General features: G+C 46.8%; 1 protein-coding gene across 1 annotated transcript in view; it reads left to right on the plus strand.

Annotated features, from left to right (window-relative positions):
• Window positions 1–21,730, plus strand: part of PDLIM4 (PDZ and LIM domain 4) — a 44,587-nt gene extending 22,857 nt beyond the window's left edge. Inside the window, exons 4-7 of the mRNA XM_054642899.2 lie at window positions 9,963–10,141; window positions 14,161–14,318; window positions 17,947–18,067; window positions 18,940–21,730. Coding sequence (XP_054498874.2) covers window positions 9,963–10,141; window positions 14,161–14,318; window positions 17,947–18,067; window positions 18,940–19,144 — 663 coding nt within the window. The 3' untranslated portion in view covers window positions 19,145–21,730. The remainder of the gene's footprint in view (window positions 1–9,962; window positions 10,142–14,160; window positions 14,319–17,946; window positions 18,068–18,939) is intronic.

A 21,730-nucleotide genomic window follows, 5' to 3' on the forward strand; every position in this document is an offset into this window, starting at 1 on the left:
AGGGCTGGAGCCTGCTGAGGCTTCTCACTGCTGTAGGTTGGCCACCCCTCCCAGGGCAGGGCAGAGGCCCTGGGGCTGCCTACAGCCTTCAGAGCATCAGAGAATGTCAGTTCAGGCTGACAGAATCCCCTGTGCTTGCTCCCAAAGCGTGTGAGCTCCCTTTGGCTGATGCTGAGTGTTCAAATATTGCTCAGATGGCTGTCTCCTCCACAGAGGTGGTTTATGTCCTTTTCCATGCTTTTTCTCCAGCCCTTACAAAATGCCTGTGTGCAGGGTCTGCTGGTTTAGCTCAACTGCTCCTTTCCAGAGAGGCTTTTAGAGTGTCCTGATGAGGGCTCCAGGGTGCCCCCTCAGCCCTGCCTTGGCTCAGTTCAAAAGGATTACAAGAGCTGCAAGGGTGGAAGAGAAGGGACGATGCTGTAAGGAGTGGAATCTCCTTCAGTGAGGAATGGGACAAAAGTACTGGCAGCAGAGAGCCCACTGAGTGATCAGGACAAGGGGAGATCCCCCAAACCCCATGAGAAATGGACCAGAGTGTGAGGCTGTTGGGTCTGTTGGCCATTCCAGCTATGTGGAATTGGCAGATATTCTGCATTTCTGCCCAGGACAGCAGGCAGAGGCACAGCACACCAGCAGCAATGGCAGAGCTGCCTCAGCACCACACACCAGCAGCACTTGGGGCTGTTTGTCTTTCCTGCCCTGACTCACAGCACAGGCTGATGTGTGAGCTTGGGTTTTGCATTCTGGCCATGTTTGCTTCATTTATCAATTACAGCCATATTTTCTGACAGATATTTTTTCTTACTAGGCTTTACCTATGAATAATATTAAATGAGGAACAAATGTGCAGCAGTTCCACTGCCAGATACAACTTCCTGAGGTTTAATGCAGATTGGATTTGAATCTGACTATTAATATATGTTACATATGGATCTTTTTAAAAATTAGACAGTTTTATAAGATATAATGAAGGGGGTAGGGATGGACTATTCTGAATCCAGAGCTACACTGAAAATATGTAAATCTGGGAAGTAGGTGTGCAAGGCAGATGTGTTTGTGGTAGGGCACCGAGAGAGGTGTGTGAACAAGGGTACACAAGTACAGGCAGCAGATTCCTGCTCTTGCTCTTTTTTTGTGCCTGTATCCATGTGTTGTCTTCCTTAGTGGCTTTTTGGGTTTCCCAGAGAGGAGGTGAAGGTGGTTCCATGCACACCTCCAGGTTGCTGTGCTTGCAGCCAAGGTGTATTGGTTGACTCTTCTCCCCAAACTGCCTCCAGTGTGGTTCATGCTGGCAGCCTGGAGCACATGCCAGCAGCTGTGCATATCTTCCAAGTGTTATCACTGATGTCCTCTGACCTGTGTGAGGCTGAGGGTGACCATCAGCACCCAAAGAGAGCCAATCTTTGCTGCAGGTGCCGATCCCCTGGGAGCAGAGCTCACAGGCAGGGCTGGGGTCCCTGTGGAACAATGCCAGGTGACCCAGGGCTGTCCTGTGCTGTGTTCATTCAGCCCCTTTGGCAAAGGCATGTACTAGATTGTGAGAAGGAAAAATCTCATTGTAAAGTAATAACTTGGCTCAATATGTGCAACCTTTAGGTGCACTTCCTTGCATCTGGAAAAAAGCAATCTGCTTTGAAACACAGGGAAAAATTTCTGCTGGAATTCTGCCCTCAAATCACAAAAAGAGGTTGGGGGTTTGTCCCTGAAAAAGGTTTTGAGAGTTTTACCCCAAGTGGCCTTTGCAGTAATGGGGAGCACATATCCTTTCTTCCTCCAGGTTTTACTCTGTATGCTTTTTCATCATACTGGACAAAGATCTGTTGAAAATCTTGACTTATGACTACAGTAACTCTTGCCTGAAACATGTGAGCATAAGCAGAATGCCTCAGTCTGAATGATTTGTAGGAAAATCTGTATTTCTGTTATTCCAATTTAGGTTTTTAGGTGTAATCTTTGTCTTGAAGGCAGTGAAATTTGTAGTTTACCTTCTGTGCGAGAGAACTTGGAAGGTGTGGAGTAGCTGGTGAGTTTTCCTCTCCCCTTTTTCTAAATCTGTTGCAGTTTCTCAGTTGAGGTTTCTGGTAAACCCCTACTCAGAGTCAAAGAATGTGGTCAATCCTCCTTATTAAAACTTTGGTTATTGCCATGGCTGTGGGGAATAGCTGCCCTCAAACTGAAGAAGCTGGAACTGGAGAGCTGCTTTTTCACAATTAGCAGGAACAACACTGAACAGGATGAGTGAGTAACTTTTGGGTAAAATAACTTTTTTGTTTTTAAAGCAGACTTTGGCTATCAGTTGGTTTTGCTAGATGAGTCTGTCCTTAAAAGGAAGGACCTACAGAGGAGGCCACAAATGCAGTGATGTTCAGACTTGCTACCTAAAGAAGGGCTGCCTGTCTGTTGGACCCAGAGATGGGTGGAGGTGGGACCTACAGGGATGCTGGGGACAGCTCAGAGCTTTCCAGCCAGCAGTCCAGCTCTCCATCACTCAGACATGACATCCTTGCTGACATGTTGGGATCACCAATCTCACTTGGCTTGGTGTTGGTGTCCTTGTGGCCATTGGTCCCAGCCACTCCTCCCCAGCAGACAGGAGAAGTGGGAGCACCCATCCATCAGTTTCTGGAGATCTCACTGTTAGTGGCTTCCTGTAGCATGAGCTTGCTAGTCAAAATACTGCCATGCAGTGCTAATAAAAAGAGAGGATGTTTGTTTTGTTGTTAATTCCCAAACTGCCAGAATTGGCAGCTCTCTGGCCCAGGGGGGCTGGAAATGTAGGCTTTGGGCTTTGGGGACCCTGTCAGTGCTAATTGACAATAGATCAAGTGTGTGGGTGGGAGAATAATTGCAGCAGAAATTAAATTGGCAGCACGTAGCCAGAGCTGGAATAGGATGCAAGTCTTCCCAAACCTGGATGTTTGGCTGAAATAGCCACATGGGATGAAAGGCTGGGTTTCCTCTGGCAGTGCAGACAGGCAGAGGCACTTCCCACAGTTATCCATGGGGAATGGTGTCCTGGTGCTACTGAGCTAGCAGAGCAGCCCTGTGTCATTCTCAGGGGATGAATGAGGGAGGTGCATCAGCACTCTTGCTCCTCTCTTGTGCTCTGTCCTGAGCTTTCCCAGCCTGACCCCCAGACCGGGAGGGTGAGCTCTGGGCAGTGGAGAAGAGCCACAGCACCAGGGAAGCTGCACAGGAGCAATGAGAAGGCTGTTTCTGCTCATCACTTATGAATTCTTTTTCCTGTGTGTTACTCTGTTCTTAACACCCAGGTCTCAGTTCACAGAGATTTGTTCTTTGTTTGCTCTGACTAAAATCAGGTGCAAGGTGTGTGGCTTGCTGTGTGAAAATGCCAGCCAGAATGGGAAGAAGAGGAGGAATTGGGATACACTTGCATCTGTTGGAACTGTTTGAGCAGCCTAATCCAGGCAGTGCTGGGTGTGAGCTAGGCCAGTGGAAATGTGAGCACACCTTTGTTTGCTCTTGTCAGAGGGGCTCAGGTGTGTCTGGTTGCAGGGCTGAGGACTTGCCACCTCTCATTGCACAAGGCATCCTCCCAGCATGGGCTCTGCAACATCATTCCTGGGAGCTTTTCATACTTGTCCTGACTTCACAAATAGTATCACTGCTGATCCTGCTTGCTCCTAATTACATAAATGAAATCACATGTGGGCTTCAGGGCAGTCTGAGCCTCTGGTGCCCCAGCTCTGGGCACCCAGGGACAGTAGTGGTGTCCCACAGTAGAGCAGGGACAGTTGGCTGCTAACCTGTCCCTTAGAACTGATTTTAGCACCTTTAAAATGTGTTATATATCCTCATATTTACTTTTTGCTAGATTATATATATATATATTTATTTATTTATTTTACTAAGGGTGAATGTCTCCTTGTGTAATTAACTGAGTAATGGATTTAAGTTAACTTTAATTAGATGGAATATTTGTTTTAAGTTCTCTGTGGGTTGCTGCCAAGCAGGAAACTTCTATGTACTTCTTTGCAAAAGCCTGGCATGGGCCATGCTGAGTTCTGTGAGCTGGGGGTTAAAGCCTCCTGGCTGGAGAGATGGAATTTCCTTTCTCAGGGAGACTGACCATCCTTCCTCCCCTGCTCTTGGGGCAGGATGGGCCATGCCTGCTTCTGGGAAAGCTCCTGCTGTGACCCCCAGTCCCAGCAGCAGGGCACCAACCAACACTCTCCTGAGGAAGGAGGGAAAATGTCTGCTTTGGGGAAAACAAAGGATGAGCTCATGCCCTGGCACAAGCCCGGGCTCCCTTCCATGGGAACTAGCAGTTTGTTGTTTGAGGACTGATTTAATAGCAGAAACATGCTGAATGCTGACAGCCACTGTGGGTGCATCAGCCAGGAGCTCTGGGTGCTCAGGCAGCATTTCACACCCAGATATTGGGGTTTTACTCTACAAAAATCCACTAATCTAATTTACTGGGTGAAAAGGTTACACACACATAGAATGTGTACTTGTGTTTACTTTTGCCTGTGATATAATATTGCATCATTTGAAAGCAAAGGAGTTTTCTGAGTACCATTGTAACATCTTGAAGCTGTAACCTTTTATGCAAAATTCTCTGTGTGTGTCTTAGATAAATTAGCATCTTTAAGTGAGTTTTGGTAGTCCTGGTATATGAAAGAGGCAAAAACAATATTAGGATAAAGGAGGGAAAAAATGGGAATGGAAACTTCAGAATAGTGTTTTCTTCTGTCCAGGTAACTTGAATAATTTGTTCTCATTGAAGGTACATAGGAATTATCCTGAAATTATAACAGTGGGGGTTGGTTTAGCATAAAACAAAATGCTGTTGGATTAAGTGCTAACACAGACATATACAGTGTTATTTTACTTGATAACATCAGTTTCAGTGATGACTGCATTGACACAGCTAAGGAAACTGCTGCTTGTGTACTCAGAAGTGCCAAGTGTTTGGAAGCACAGGTGTAGCTCAGTGTTTCTGTTCTTGTCCATCAGGAAAAACAGCTTATCCCCTTTCACTTTTTCTTCTGGCTCACTTAAGAGGAATTAACTGCTCTTGGAGGTCACTTGAGTGGAGAGAGCCATCCCCAGTGGTGCAAAGAGGGATGCTGGAGTAATGCTCACTGTCGTCCCTCAGGATGATCAGGCTGAAGCAGCTGCTTCCATCCCCTAAAGCAGCTCATGCCACAGAGGGCTGGGAAAGGCTGAGACATGTTTTTGAATCTACCTGAATTTATCTTATTTATTAATGAGGAAAAACAAAATGTTGGGACAATCCAAAATGAAACAATATATTATTCTGTTGCTTTTGCTGTGTTTTCTGGTGTACCTTATCCTGACTTTTACAGAAGGAGGTGTTCAGATAAGCCATGCTTGTGAAGTAGGCACCTTTTGGTTTTAAGCATGTAATGTTTTTGTAGCTTGAAGCTTAGCTTGTTGCCAGTGAAATTTTTAGTTTCAATTAGCTGCTGATAATGGAAAGAAAATCAGAAAGTGTGATATGGTAACACCTGAAAATGCAACAATTCCCCAACTGAGAGAGAGGAGAGTGACAGTAAGCTGGAAAACATTATATCAGGGCATAGACTGTTAGTGTTAAACTCACCAGGTTTGTCCTATAAGCCAAACACCAGAAGGTGAGTAAAGTGATTCAATGGAAGCATGGACTGAAATGGGAGCAGCAGCATCTTCCCTGGGAGAAAGGGTGCTGTCAGGAGGGTGGTTGACACTTGCTGTGATGGTTTGAGGATTTTTTTCCACCTGTAGTGGATATTATTTTCTGTCAGTGGGAAAGTTAATCCAACAGCAGCCTGTGTGTGGTGAGGGCATCAATCTGACACCTGCAGTGAGCAATGCCCTCCTGTTCCTGAGCTTGGAAGGTGGCCCTGAACACTGGGATCTAGGACAGTCCTCTCTAGGGTTTAGATTCTTGTTGAACCTAGCTCTAGTGAGATAGTCACCGGGCAGGGGCTTGCTGCTGCTGCTGCTGGGCAAAGGAGGAAATTTCAAGGCTCTTTTACCAAGGCATTCATACAGAGCTCTCCTCTGTCTGCTGGGTAAGTGCCCCTCACACACTTGATGTTAGAAATGTGCTCTCTGCACTGTGCAGGCAAGATAAATGCAAACACATTTCAATCTTGACAGTCTTAGGTAACTTTTTTCCATTGCTGTGGATTTTTAAGAGACTGTAAGGGAGCCAGGTAGGTTAAGGGATAAAGTCCTGGCATTACAGCTTGAGTCTCTCCTGAGCTCTTTAATTTGCACAAGGGTGCAGCTTCTCCCTGGAGCTGTGGGAGGAAACATCCATCAGAGCCTTGCTGATGGCCATCCATCCACATGGCTGCTCCAAGGTGGAGAAATGTTACTGCTCTTTGTGTGAGAGATTTGTCTCTGGGTTAAATGTGTATACAGAATCACAGAATGGTTTGGGTTGAAAGGGACCTTAAAGCTCATCTTTCACCTTCCATGGCCAGGGACACCTTCCCCTACCCCAGGTTGCTCCAAGCCCCATTCAATCTGGCCTTGGACACTTCCAGGGATGGGGCAGCCACAGCTTCTCTGGGCAACCTGTGCCAGGGCCTCACCACCCTGACAGGGAAGAATTTCTCCCTAATATCCCATCTAAGCCTGCCCTCTGTCAGTGTGAAGCCATTCCCCCTTGTCCTGTCACTACATGCCCCTTGTGCAGTACAGCCTGTTCTGGGAATATGGGCGGGCTGGGGCTCCAGCTTAAGTTATGTTTCCTGTGAACATTGTCTGCAGCCTTTTTTCAAATAGATCATCTGATTTTAAGAGTTTGGTCTTTTACTTAGAGCTGAAAAACTAATTTGATATTTAGCTGACAGCTGTGAAAAGAGTGTAGTGAGAAGGATGTGATGGATAAGGTTTTCCTTCAGACTGTGGTATACATTTGTTAGGATCCAGTTTAAACCCAGAAAAGTGAGGAAAGCTGAGTCTCTGTATATTAACCACAAAGAACTTTGAAGGTTCAAAATATACCCAAAAAACTAGATTAAAACCAAATGAGGCTAGAAATTGGTGCCAAAAAGTGGATGTATTTTTTATTTAATAGTAAAAAAGGCAAAGAGAAGGAAAGAGAGAAAAAGATGTATGCATGTGGGGGGAGAGAGAGAGAGAGTGACAGGGGTTAGGTGGAAGCATATGACCCATCCAAGGGTCCCAACAATGTCTTGTCTCATTTTGTCTGGTCTGTGGTGGTGTGGGTCCCACACCATGCTGCCACATGCCAAAGAATGCAGAATTCCATGGACAAATAGGACATTTTGCAATATGCATTAAAGAAACAGCCAGTCATGAGAAAACAAATTGGGAGTTTCTGGTTTGTAGGCTGAAAGAGTTCTCCTTGGTGAGAGTTCACAGGCCAGCTCTAAAGAAGGGTATGCAAGCTCAGTTTAAGAAAGGCCATAAAAAGCAGGAAGAAAATCCAGCAAAGAAAAGCAAATTAGGCCTTGAAAGGGGGAAATTTGACCTGATCTTGAATTCGACAACTGGAAAGAAATCCATCTGGTTCTGGGTTTCTGAGGGTGAATGTGCGAGTGTTTTGCACAAAGTGAAGCCTTGCAGGGGTCTCACAACCTTTGAGGAAGAGGAGACTGAGCTCTGGCCTGGGAGCAGCATTTTGTGCTACAGGAGGAGCCTCTTGATCCCTATGGATGCTGCTGGGTCACCTGTGGCTTTCTAACAGAGCTGAGCAAAGGTGAGCTGCCACCACCACGAGCATCCTCCTCCCACAGGGACAGGGAGCTGGGGGCACTGCCAGGCACTGCAGGAAGGGCTCTGTTTCCTCCCTTCCATCAAGGGCCTCCTTTGGGAGAGTGCCCAGGCAATAAGTTTTAGCTTTATAGCAACATTTGGTCCTGATGTACAAATTGCTGAGCTTAACAGGACAAAGGGGCAATGCTTTACAAACTACTCTGGATTTAAGCAAGTCCATGGAGATGATGGTCTGGAGGAGGTTTCTGTTCTGGAAACAGCTGCCAGTTCTGAGCTCCCCAGCAAAGGTCTGGATGGCACCAGTGTGCAGGAGCACATGAGGTCAGAGGAGAGGACCCAGCCCTCTCCTGCAGCCACCCTGAGTGTGAATCTGGCCCAGATAATTAAAGGTAATTGTTTTCTAAAAGCATTGCTGTCAGTGCTGCCACCCATATGGGCCATTGCTTTTATCTCAAAAAAATGTTTATGATCCTGCTTTTCCTCTCTGCATCATAGTTGAGTGTTTTCTTTATTTCCCTTGAAATAATAATCTAAATCTGGCAATTGAGAACACATAGCCTGCTTGTGTGTATATATATATATATGGTTGGGTTTTTTTAAGACTATAAATTGGGGAGCAGTTAAAATTATATTATTCCTGGCAGCAAAATTCCTTTTTTAATAGACAATTTGAAGTTATTATGTTGGAAGCAGTTTTCCCCACATGTTTGTGCATGTGTGGTGTGGAGGGAACTGTGCCAAGAGGGCTCCAGGCAGCTTCTGAGGCAGGGGAAGTTGCTGGGAGCTTGCTGCAGGCTGCAGGTTTTCAGCTGATGGTAGGAAAAAAACCTTGAAAACACCATCTTTCAGTTCTTAAGTAAGCTTGGTTTTATCAATGGACATTTTGCCTTAGGAAGAACTGAAGAATTGGACTTTCAAGATCTTTGTCTAGCAGGATCTGTTTTTTACTTCTCTTAGCTGTTTGTTTTTACAAGGCTTGTGAGTGCTAGTGTGTTCCTGTGCACTAGGGATAGACACTTGTTTCTAATTAGTATTTATTGGATTATTTTAGTCAAAAATAAACTTTGTTTCAGAGCCCCAGAATACACACTTCGTTATTTGTTCACAGGATGGTGTTTTATTTCCCTGCTTGATTTTTATCAGCTTCAATCTACTGAAAAGCTGGTGGAAAGCAGCTGTGTTGGGGAGCTGCCCTAGAACAAATTAAACCAGGTTAAATAGATTCCAGCCTCTTACACAGCACCTATGTCTTTCATCAGTCCAGGCATGTTTGTGACTCACATGGCTGGAAATAGCAGCCAACGTGTGTCCATGGGCTGTGTCCAGCTTCCTGCTGCTTTCCCAGTTGCTGGGGTTAGCTCCTCTCCCCATACTGAGTTTTTGCAGGCAAAGCCTGGCTCAGGTGACATTAGCAGTAGGTACTGCTTGGTTTATGGGTGTGGATGGGATTGACTAATAGCACACCCATGTATGTGGAATTCCATGTGTGTGGAATAACACATAGGTAATGTTTGACATTGGTAAAATGGTAAAATAATGTGGAAAATTTGTCATTTAATGGCATCTGAGTTCCTGACTTGAGGTCATATGACAAAAATATTTCCACAGTTTACCTTGGGACTTAAAAAGCAAATGGAAATATGAATATCAAGCTAAACCCTTGACTGATGTGTTTCTCACACTGTAAATGACTAATCTTATTTGGGGAGAAAACCTTCCTAAATGAATGTGGATCTGTGTGGACAAGGGTGGCTGCAAGTGAAAATCCCAGGACTGGTCCCTTGGCCTCAGGGGTTGCCATCCTGCCTGTGAGCTGCCTAGAATGGGTTTATCCTGTTTTGCTGATAGAAATGGAAGGGATGGCCCTGAAGTCAGGAGCACAGCAAGTGTGCTCAGAGTGATGGAACATGGAATAAGAAGTAGACTCACAGCCTTTCTTTTAAAGAAACAGCACATATGCTTTAAAATATATAATAAATGCAGGACAAATAAATGCAGAATATTTGGCAGTGGCTCACCATGGAGAAACAGCAAATTCATTTGATTGGGGACTGAGGGGAGCTGTGTAGATTCAGCACAATTTAACTGCAGCTCAAGCCTGAATTTTCCTTTTCCTGCTGCACATCCCTGTTTTCCACAGCACACATAAAATGTTATTACTGCAAACTGCATGTCCCAACACAGCCCCTCCATGTGCATCACACACTATAAATCTCATGTTTTCTGCTTTCTTTCTTTTCCAGGACAGTGGCCCTGCCCAGAGCAGGAGGTCCATGCCCCATGGAGCTGGGGGCAGCCCTGTGGACAGCAAGCAGATGCTGAACATGCAGCATCACCAACCAACCCAGCTGTACACAAACAACAGCTCTGAGTCAGCCCTTCCAGGCCAGCTGAGTGGACTCCACATCACTCCTGCACACAGGTAGGAGCAGGGCAGGGCTTGGCTCTGCATCTTCTGCTGCTCCTGCTAACTAAGGTTCAGGGAGTGCACAGATGCTGTTGTGCTCCTGAAGCTCCTGAGGTCATGGAATCCTATACTCACTTCAGTTGGAAAGACCTTAAAGATCATCCTCTCTGACCATTGACCTAACTCTGCCAAGTCCATCAGGATGCTGGGCTGGACCCCTGCTCTGTGGGTCAAGTATAGGTGGGAAGAAAAAATAAAATAGACTAGCCAAATAAACAAAACAAAGCAAAAATAAAAAGGCTTGGAGACAGCAATTTCTGAACAAAATGGCCACATCTACATAGGTAGCAACTGCAACATTGAATTGAAGTTTGTGATGCTGAAGCAATGCTCAGGTTTGCATCTTGGTGAAGGTGCTCATTCTCCAGGTCTCTGTTAAGATCCTTCTGTTGCTGATGTGAGTAGGTAGATTAGTGGCCCCTAGGTACGGTCTCCCAGCTGGGATTAATGCCAAGGAAGACAAGAGGAGGAAAGGTTTAAATTGGATATTAGCAAAACTTCCTTCACCAACAAGGTTGTCAAGCCCTAGCACAGGCTGCCTGGGGCAGTGGTGGAGTCACCATAGCTGGAGGGACTTAACAGACCTGTGGATGTTTCTCCTGGGGACATGGTTTAGTGGTGGCCTTGGTAGTGCTGGGGGAATGGTTTGGCTTGATGATCTTAGAGGGCTTTTCTAACCTGAACAATTCCATGGCTCTGTGAGTGTCACAGACAATAATACTTTGTTTATAATTTGTTTTTTCAAAGTGTATCAAAGGAGGATGGAGGGTGCTGCCCTCCTAGGACTGCCACAGACCTAGGAGCCAAAACTTGCTCTGGAAGCTGGAGATATTGGCTGAAAGGATGAACTCCAGTAACTGGGATGTTTATAAGTGTAAGATCTGCTCAGTGCAGCTGTCCGGGAGGCTGAGAAATAAATAATGCTCCTAGGAAAGAAAAGGCTTTTGTGTAGCCAAGAATGGTTTGGGTGAATAACTCAGACTTTGAGACAAGCCAGGTTGTGGACTGGGATGCTTTCACATGGCTTATGAGGATCTTGATTTATGTTTTTCCAAACTGGCAAAATATCCTGCAAGAAAGTAATGTCTGTATCACATGCAAAGAGAGTTTCTTTTCAGCTTGGGAACTCTGTGTCTGCATGAATCTGTATTTCAGTGATGCAGCAAGCCAGCTCATTCCCTGTGCTGCCCCGGGAAAGTTATTGAAGTTGGAAAGGGGAGAACTGCACAAAAAATAGAGAACAAAATCTGGTACTTTCTGCAAATTAGCCTAAAGCAAGGACATTCACTTGGGTCTTTGAGTAGAATTGGGGCAGGAGTGCATTTTCTTTGAATTGGAATACATTTTCTTTGATGAGGCCATGCTGGTGTCATGATTTGACACTGGCCAAATGCCAGGCACCAGTAAAATCCCTTGCTTACCCTCTCTTGCTTTCAGCTTAGTAGAGGAGAGGGGAAAAAGAAATAACGAAGGGCTCATGAGTTGAGATGAGGACTGGGAGAAAACACTCTAAGGGCAAAACAGGTTCAAATTTATAGGTATAAAGTAATAAATTTATTATTAACAGAGTAAAAGGAGGCTAATGAGAAGTAAAAATAAGTCTTTAAAACACCTATTTTTCCCCCCAGCCCCTCCCTCCCTTCCCAGTGACAGTGCAGGACAAAACAGGGTATGGGAGTTTTGCTCAGGGAGAGGAGTCTGTTCTCTGCTATGCTGTGAGTCCCTCCCACAGGCAAACAAGTGTTCCCAAAACTGCTGTGGCCTGGGTCACTCATCCACAGAGTGCAGTCCTCTAAGGATAGGCTGCTCTAGTTTGGAAGCAAGGCCCCTCTCCCTGTCTCTGGAAGCAGGAGCCCTCTCTCCATTCAAGTTTCCCACTGGATCACAGCTTTCTCTGTCATCCACCAGCTCTGTTGTGAGCACTTTTCCCGTGGGCTGTGAGTGGATCTGCATCCCCCATGGACATCCTGCATTACAGGGGGACAGTTTGTGTCATCATAGTCTTTACCAGAGCTTGCAAAGGAATTTTGGCTCCAACGCCTGGAGCACCTCCTCCCCCTCTTTGTTTTTCCACTGACCTTGGTGCCGCCATCTTGTTTTCCCTCACGTGTCCTCATTTCTTCCTCTTCTCTGACTAGAAGAAAAGCTGCTGCTCGTAGATACCATTGCCAACAAGTTCCACTAATTCAAAGATTCCTGCAGGATCCCACAGCACTGAGAGGTTGATTTTGTCTAGGTTCTGTGTCAGGGAGTCGCTGGCCATGTTTCCACCACAGGCCAGGCCCTGCCGCCATGTTTCCAGCAGTGGCGGCCGTGATGCCGGCACTGTTTAATGCCTCTCCTCCCTGCAGGGCAGGGGAAGGAGAAGCCACTGCTGCCCCCTGTCCCTCTGCCCACAGTGTGACTGGCCAGGTGTGGCTGGGCAGGCAGGGCAAGGCTCACCACAGGCCGTGTGGAGGTGGCGGCAGCCACGGCCATGTATCACCACAGGCCGGGCCAGGGATGGGCCCCCACAGCAGTGCCTCGCCATCCCTGGAAAATCTGCCCCTGCATTGTTTTGATTTTCTACTTAAATATGTCATCACAGAGGTGTTATCAGCCACTCTAATTCAGCCAGCAGCATGTCCAACTTCAGAGCTATCAGAGATTGGCTCTGTCAGACATGGTGGAAGCTTCCAGCAGCTTCTCACAGAACCTACCCTTGTGGGCCCCCTCCCTGCTGCTACCAACAAACCAGGCTGTGCCAAATTAACACAGCTGGCCAAAACCTGCCCTTTCCCATTGACAATGTGTGAATTGGTGTATGAGTGAGCTGTAGCAGGGTAGAGAAGCACTTGGAGCACACCTGTAGGGTTTGGACTGGTTGGGAGTCACGGGGATGGGTCCATGGCTCTGCACCACCCAGGTGCACCACAGAGAGCAGAGCTGCTGGGGAGTCGCTACCAGAACATGGAGCTCTAGCCATTCTTTGAAAGTGACTTTTGCTGGAGGTTTTTTTCTCCTCCTTTTTTTCTTTTTTTGAAAGTGAATGTTATTTCTTTTGTTTATTTGTTTAAGCAGACATGAATATAACACTGGTGGAGAAAGTGATCCAGATGATAGCTAAAGTATGTGAAACTGATGGAGTTCAGAGCTCTTGCTGTTTTTACTGGTTTTATAATGACCTTGATGACCTGCTCTGTAAAAAGGAAGAGGAGCTCCTTCCCCTGGCTCTGTGCTGTGTGTTGGGGCCTCTGGAGCACCACAGTACTTGGATTCAGCTTTTCTCAGCAGAACATTTAAGCCTGTACCTGAAATATATTTGATTCCAGACCATGCTTTTCATGTTTTGATGCTTTGGACTGAAATAATGATTTATATTGCTATTTGTTGTCTGTGCATCCCAAACGCTCCTCATACAGACCAGGAGCAGCTCCAGGCTGAAGGCTGGAATGGGGGGGGGGGTTACAGGGCAGTCCCAATATCCCCCTCCTTGGAGGTGGTTTTCTCAGTTAAACTGTGCTCTGTGTTTGTGATGTACCTACAGTAACACCAGCTTCACAGGAAGCACTTGTGGGTGGGGTTTTGCTGTCCTGCCTGGCACACACTCTCTAGATGCCCTTACAAGGGGTGGGTGCATGCCTTGGCCCTACATGGTTATTGAAATGCATGTTTTTTTCCCATTTTATCAATAAATTCCTTAAGTAGAAAAGCAATTTACAGCATTTGCAAACAGCTGCCCTCTTTCCTGAAGGCATCTGGTAACTGGGCCAGCCCTTGCTGTGTTGCTCAATTGGAGCCCAACAGGGAACAAGTTTAACCTCCTCGGTTCAGCAACTGTTCCTGTGCCAGACATACCTCCAGGCAGGGAAACACATGAGAACAGAGGTGCTTAATTGAATCTGTGGGAATGTGGAGATTTCAGTACCTCCCTGATGAGCTGACAGTAGCTGTTTCTGTTTGACTTGAGCCTTTCTTTCTTTGCTTTAAACCAGCATTGACCCCGTGAAGTCTCTCCCACGGAACAGAAATGGGATTGATGTGGAGTCCGATGTCTACAAGATGCTCCAGGATTATGAAAAGCCCATTTCAGAGCCAAAGCAGTCTGGATCCTTCCGGTACTTGCAGGGCATGTTGGAGGCCAGTGAGAATGGTAAGGAGGTTGGCACCCAAGCGCCCTCCTGTGAGGAGAGCACCAGGATGGCAGGTTTCAAATCAGTGTTTCACATACTCCTGCTTACCAGATTTTGCGGCTGGCTTGAGCACTGTGTGAAAGCTGGATTTTTAAGTGGTGTGGCAGCTGTGTTCTGAGATGGTTTATGAGATGTGATGGCCTTAAGCAGTTGTGTAAGATCACTGTTGGAGAACCTGGCCTGGTTAAGTAAATGGCATTTGCATAAGGACGTGGGATGGTCCTCGGCAAGGCAGGGATAGAGATCAGGAGCTCTTGGCTCACTTCTCAGGTCTGTCACAGCTTCCTGCCCATGTTGTTAACACATTAAATAATAAGATCCCAAATCTATTTCAGCTTCTTTTTTATTTTATTTGCCTTTCACCATTAAGTCTATCGAGGCTTTTATGTCCAAATTTTTAGGCTTTGCTTTACAGTCTTACAGGGCAAGATTCCTCTTTCTGTTTCCTTCCAAGGGCCCCATACTGCAATCATGTGAATCCAGGAACATATCTTTTATGAGAAAATACCAACTGCTGTAAATCTCATTATGGAGCCGTCAGAGGTAGTGAGTTGGGCTGTTGCATTTCAGTTTCTGTTTGTGTAAAATGTTGGAGAAGTCTGTTCTTTGACTAGAAGGATGTTGATTCTTGCTTCACAAGAAGCACAATTGCAGGTAACTTCTGATCATCGTGGAATTCCACCAGTATTGGTTTTCTCAGTGGGACTGAGCCATAGTTGCAAAGCATGAGGTAGGATCAACCTCAGAAGCACTGGGTATATTATTGTATTTTATATTAGTAATGCAGCCCCTGGATTGGCAGTATTAAAGCCCTTGGACTGATGTTAAATACAAGCCCCTATTGGACCTTCAGGTCCTTCAAGACCTCCAAGAGCAAGGACAAATCTGCTGCTTCCCCACTCTCCTTGTTAGGAAGAAGTAAATGGGAAGTGACTGTGTTAATCCCAATTAGTAAAGCTGCTGCCTTCCTCCCTTCTCTGTGCCAGGGAAAGGGAACAAAATTCAAGCTTTGCTGGCTTGTTCCTGCCTCCCCCTGCATCCTGCAGCCCTGGGCTGGCAGAAACCCAGTGCTAGGAGGAAGGGAGAAAGAAAAGGCTGGGGAACAAAGAGGTGCCAGGACAAATCCCCACATCCTGGGACTGTGCAGCCAGTCCTGGATGTGTGCTCATCAGCATTCTCTTGGCTCTAGCCCATCACCAGTGCAGCACTGTGTGTTTGACTGGAGCCTGACAGGCTGCTTTTGGGTACCAGCCAGTATGGGACAGGCTGGAGCAGTCACTGTCACCTGGGTTCCACCATTCTCCCTCTCAGTAGTGTGGAGGGGATGTGTGACTGCCTGCAGGCACAGCCTCACTTATGCCTTGGTCATTTCAAGGCTGTTTATTTCACAAGGGATGAGAAATTAGGTGAAAAGCATCTCAGCTTGGCATGAAGCTCTGTGATGTTCCAGCACGTTTTCAGTCCTAAGTGTTCCCGCTGGGTTTGTTTTACAGCTGCCACCCCTGCTCCTTTTTTCTTAAGCCTAAAATTACACATTTTGACCTAAGCCTGCTCTGCATTGTCCTTTTAAAGTCAAGCTCTCCTTTCCCAAGAAGCTGAGTGTCTTGGACAACGACCTGTTTTATATGGGATGTGTTCCTACTGGAAGCATTTTAGCTCTGTCACACACCCTTAGGGAGCAGTGCCCACCCTCATATGCACTCATGACCCAGAAAGGACAAAAAACTCCAGCCATAAAGGGGATGGCATGGTGGAGGCTGTGGAGTTAAAGCATTTTGCTGCCTTGCTCAAGACTGTAAATCACCATGAGACTGGGCTGGTAAATAGAAGGAAATGATACATAGTTCAAGAAGATGGGAAGCAGCCTTCTCTGCAGGGTTCATTTTGCTGTAAAATCCCTTTTTCTTTTTTTTTTTTCCCCTCTTTCCTTTTTTAAGCAGCTTATCCAAGCACTCTGCATGAGAGGCAGTGACAGCTTAACTGTTAAATGTTGGCAGATGAGCCTGTCTAGTCCAAGCATGCTGTGTCTCATGCTGGGGGAAGCCAACAGCTTGAGCAGTTGCTTCAGTTTATTCCCAGCAAGGCAGCGGAAGGATTCAACAAGGGGCTTGGCTGGAGCCAGCCAAGTGCTGGGGGAACTCCTGGGGTGGAGTAGCCCTGCTCTGCTCTTGGGCAGGCACTCCTGCATGTATGAAAGCTCTTGGCATTGCCAAACACTGTATTGTGTTTTGGGGAGGTGGGGTCTGGTGGGAAGTTGGTCCTTTTGGTTTTACCCACTTGGTAAACTGGAACTGATGGCAGCATTGGCCTCTGTGTCAGAGCCATGGCTGGAGAGGGGGGCTGTGGTGGGAAGGTGCCTGTGCACCCCGGGGGATGAGTCAGGGGTGCACCCTCCTTCCCATCTGGGCCCAGGACAATAAGCACTCCTGGGGGAGCAGGAGTCTCTTTTCTGAGTAACGCCCTTCAGTCTGTGGTGTGACCCTGCCCTGGGTCTGTGAGCAACCAGCAGTGATGATGTATCAGGCTCCAGGTACTCAAAATTCCCTTTAGGAAAGGCAGAGATGCTCCTGGAGCTGTGGGAGACACTTACACTGGATTTTGCTCTGAAGTTGCCAAAACTGGCACAGAGTCAGAAAGTGACTCTGTCAGAAAGTGCTTGTGGCCTGCTGAGACCTTTTGGGCATCAGGGCTTGAAGCCCATGTTTACAATGGACCCTGGACTGAAACACCTTGGAAGCTCAGGGATTGTGGCAAATTAGAACTCTGGGGAATGACTTGTTCATCCAAGAGCTCCTCTGCTGCTTTTCCAATCTGTGAGCCAACTGGTCCTTCTTCATGAGCTTCTCCTTTCTACGAGCTTAGGCAATCACAGAGGAACCATAGATCAATATATGCCAAAAAACAGACCAGTCAGTTGTCAGCTGTGGAAACCCATGCAGTCAATACTGGAAGATTTTAACTATCCCAGGAGTTGGCAACCAGCATGTTGGTGTTGTCCAGAATTGGAGGGCAGATGGTAGATGGTCTGTAGGGAGTGGGAGCAGAAACACTGAAAATTCTGCTATGATATTTTTCATATGCACAAAATCTTCATTGTTTCCTGTTGTTGGACCTTCATTAAAGGAGGCCTGGTGCCTCAGAAGACCTTACCTTCTATCACAGTATTTAGGTTTAGATTATTTGAGCTTAAATGTGTGCTCTAGGAAGAAAAGTGCATGTGATTCTATTATTGTTTGGTTCAGTTTGTCTCATTCTCTGAAATTCTTTCATGGATGGAACTTTTTTTTTTGGTGGGGGGGTGGGGAGGAGTGGCTTTTCTGAGCTCTTCATTTTATGATTCTTAACTCAGTAAGTAGATTTATAGCCAAATTAACCTCTCATCTCTAGATCACAGCTTTGCATTTTGACAAGGTCTATGTCTGTTGAGCTGGTGCTGTCCTGGAACTTCCAAGGAAGTTGCAGGTCCTGTTATGACAGGCAAGCTCATCTGACTCCATAAGGGAAAAGGAAAAAAAAAAGGAAGAAGAAGAAAGAAGAACAGCCCTGAGAGACCAAGTTTTTAATCTGTGTCTTTATAATTCTTGGCAGGTGAAAAACTTGACAAACTGAGCAACCCGCGGAACATCAAGTCCCCGGTGCCAAAGCTTGGTGGCCCCATGTCTGGGCTGCAGATGCTCCCCGAGTGCACCCGCTGCAGGAATGGCATTGTGTAAGTGTCCTGCCTCACCAGAGCCCCTGTGCACTGGGGACAGTGACACTGGGACGTGGCTGGGTTGGGTTCTGCCAGGCATGTGGGTTAGAATTTATAGCAGAATACCTTGAATCCCTTTATGGTTTTTTCTAACCATATCTAAACCTGAGCAATGCAGTTTGGATTGCCCCTTTTAAGGGAATCTTGCAAGGGATGATTTATGGGATGGTTTGTGCCCTGCTTATCATAGTAGCTGCCCAAGGACTATGAATAGCACCACGGCACCAAGCACTCCTTCACTGCCTTACAAGGGTTGGTGGGAGAAACACCTTGAATGTTAAGAAGACAGCTGTTTTGTTTGTTTGTTGAAGAGTTACTCTCTGACAGATGGATGTTTATTTCAGAAAGTATAGGTGTTTTTATGCTTTGTTTGTTGTAATTTATGTTCTGCTGTAATTTACGTTCTGCTGTCACTTACATCCTGCTCAAGCCAAATTTGCTGGCTGAGTGTGAGCTGTGCAAATGCCTGCAATGGTATTCTTGCTGGTGCTGTGAGTGAGGGTCTCTGCTCCACAAGTCATAGTGCCTGCAAGTGCGCAGCTCCAGTCCTTGCGGATGCTGGCTGATTTTCAGATCCAGGCTGAGTGTAGATATTGAAAGCTGTGTTTTGCATCAAGCTCTGGAGCAGTGCTGCTGGGTGTGGAGCATCCCTCCCTTCAGAAGCACAGTGAAGCCACACCTGGAGTGAGGTGGCAGCTTTGGGTGGGCTGAGAACCCCTGATAACACCCTGGCATGTCCCTGCACACTGCTTTCCTCATTTGAGGCAGCAGGAAAAGCTGTTCATGCTCCAGGTTCCTCCACCTCACTCGAGCTCTCTGATCTCTTGCAGGGGCACCATTGTCAAGGCTCGGGACAAGCTCTACCACCCCGAGTGCTTCATGTGTGACGACTGTGGCCTCAACCTGAAGCAGAGGGGGTATTTCTTCATTGAGGAGCAGCTGTACTGCGAGACACACGCCAAGGAGAGGGTTAAGCCCCCCGAAGGATATGACGTGGTGGCTGTTTATCCAAACGCCAAAGTTGAACTCGTCTAAGGCTGGGCTGTGCTCTGGAGAGGTGGGGTGGCCCACCCACGTCCTCCTGCCAGCTGCAAGCACTGGGGCTGTAATCAACCCCCATGACCAAAGCCCAAGTTCAAATGCCTTTTCCTAGATAAAACCGTTTACACTTGGGATCTCCGGGAAATGGTGTTGAAAGCATTCAAACAGGTTTTGCCCTTCTTTTTGACACTCTGCTTTTTGCTGTGTTGGGTTATTAGTCTGTGCTGTAATCTTATCCAAGATCTGTGTAAATATTGATTAATTCTCTACTCTCTTTCATATAAAACCTGTATTCCTTTTTTTTTTCTTTTTTTTTGTGCCCTCCTTCTACTGAAGATGTTTTAGAAGATGTTTTAAAAGCTCAAAGAAAATAAGGCACTTTAACAAAAGAAGCTGTCTCTTACGTCCTGACCCTAATCTCCTGTCCTGTGGCTGCCCCAGTGATTCAAAACCAACCCCTGAGAGTCAGGACAGTACCAATGGGTGCCTCACTCAGCTGCATCCCAGCAGATGTACCAAGGAAGGGGTGGTCTCTTAAAACAGTAATTACAGTCAAACTCTCTGGACCAGGGCAGTGCAGTTTGAGACTGGCAAGGACTGATTTGAGTTCCCAAGAGATCTCCACACTGAGTGTGTGATGAGGCCTTTTTCTTCCTCCGTCTACTCCTAATTCCATTATTCTGTTATCTAATGGCTCAAGCACACCTTGAAAGGACACTTCAGCAGTCTGGAGCACCCTTTGATTATCCCCACCTCCTGCATTTCTGCCCACAGCTGCCTTTGCTTTGGCCATCATGACTATTCCCCAATTTTTGCTCTAATTTTGCAGTCCTTTATTTCTAAATCCTCAGATTGCTGCTATCTGGATCTGCCACCCAGCAGAGAGGGGGTGATAAAATCCCTCCAGGCACTTAGGGATAACCAGAGCTTGGGTGAGCCCCAGGTCCCAGGGCAGCAGGATTGTGTTTGTACCCATCTCCGAAGGCTGTGCTTTCAGCCAGGTCCATCATCCACTCTATTTGACAGGGAAAAGACTTTGTGGCTCTTGAAATGTTTCTTTGTTAGAGAAATGTGTTTTTTTTCATGTTAGTACTTAGAGGAAGGAGAGAGAGAGTTGACTTGCTCAGCTGCTGGGTACTGCTGTGCAAGGTGATGGAAGCTGTGTCATTGGTACCAGGAGGTTATTTCTGCTTTGCAACAGCCTCAGTCTTCCTCCTCCTCATTTTGAGAGAGGAAGGATATGGGGGAGAAAAAGAAATGCTTGTGCTTGCTTTCCTTCCATGGAAAACGAAAATAAGAAATGGGGTGATGGGCAAAGCACCCCTTTCCCTCCTGGCTCTCCATAGGAGGGAAAATTGGGGATTGGAGGAGTGTTGGGAACATGATCCTAGTTGGGGCTGAGCAGGCAATTTCTTCCTACAGGTTCTGCACCCCAGAAGGGATTTTAGGGTGTTACTGGTCTCCATCTAGACCTCTTCATGCAGTGCTTTACAGGGACGCAGCAGCTCCTGCCCCGTGCCCTGCAGCCTCCCAGCAGCCTGGGCTCCCTCCAGCTGGGTACCACAGAGATGCTGGCTGTGTGCATTCCTGCCACCAGGGGAACATCCAGAGGACATCCTCCTCCTTCTGCCATCAGGAATTTTTAATTATTAACGTATAAGAAACGTGGAAATTTTATCACAGTGCTGAACCACGTTTTTCTTGCATTTGCATGGCCTTGCTTGGTCAGTTGGACCTTCTGAAGGGGGGAAATTTGGGACAAATGTAAAGGAGGAGACATGGTAATCAGGTGGGAAGCATTACTGCCCTGGTTTGCAGGGCTCTGCTTGGAGCTCCTTAGGGTGCCCTTGTCAGAAACATTTATTCTGAGTTCCTCTCTTATCCTTATACATTGCTGGTTTGAGCTCTGGTGCCTGTAGCTTGAGAGTTCAGGCTTCACCAAAATCCAGGACTGAATACAGCCCAGCTGCATGATGGAAGACTCCCAGCATGAATGGCACAGGATGCCTTTCCCTGTTTTCCAGGCAGACAGTTGGAGCTGCCAGTGGTGCTGTTTGTCACTCCCTGGGGCTCTTGTCCCCATTTGACTCTACCTGCATGGTGGCCATGTGCTGCAGGATGCCAGGAATCTGCAGCCCTGATACAGGGAGCACCAAGAAGTTCATGAGTTGGTTCATTGCCCTCATTTTCAACACCCAGCTGAGCAGGCTGCTGCCAGGGCACCCTTGGTAGTCTTGCTTGGCTGCCACACCAGTGGGAATGCTGGGCATGGAGCTGTTCTAATGATCCCACATTCCCTCAAATCAATATTTCCACCAGGCATCTCATGATACCCCTTCTTAGGAGTAATCAATTCACCTGATCCCCCTGCAGAGCTTGGAGCTGCCTCACACAGGCCCATCCCAGGGCACATGGTTTCCTGGCTTCAAGCCACCCTGTTCCTGTTGTGAGGCTTGCAGGAGCAGCCACAAGCATCACCTTCTGTGTCACCAGATAATGCTGTTAAACTCTGTAAAATGTGGGGAGGGTACTGTTTGTATGAAACAAAAAATAAAATTGTATTATGGGTTTTGTCTCACA

The sequence above is a fragment of the Agelaius phoeniceus genome, chromosome 15, assembly GCF_051311805.1.
Source record: "Agelaius phoeniceus isolate bAgePho1 chromosome 15, bAgePho1.hap1, whole genome shotgun sequence".
Classification (NCBI taxonomy): Eukaryota; Metazoa; Chordata; class Aves; order Passeriformes; family Icteridae; genus Agelaius; species Agelaius phoeniceus.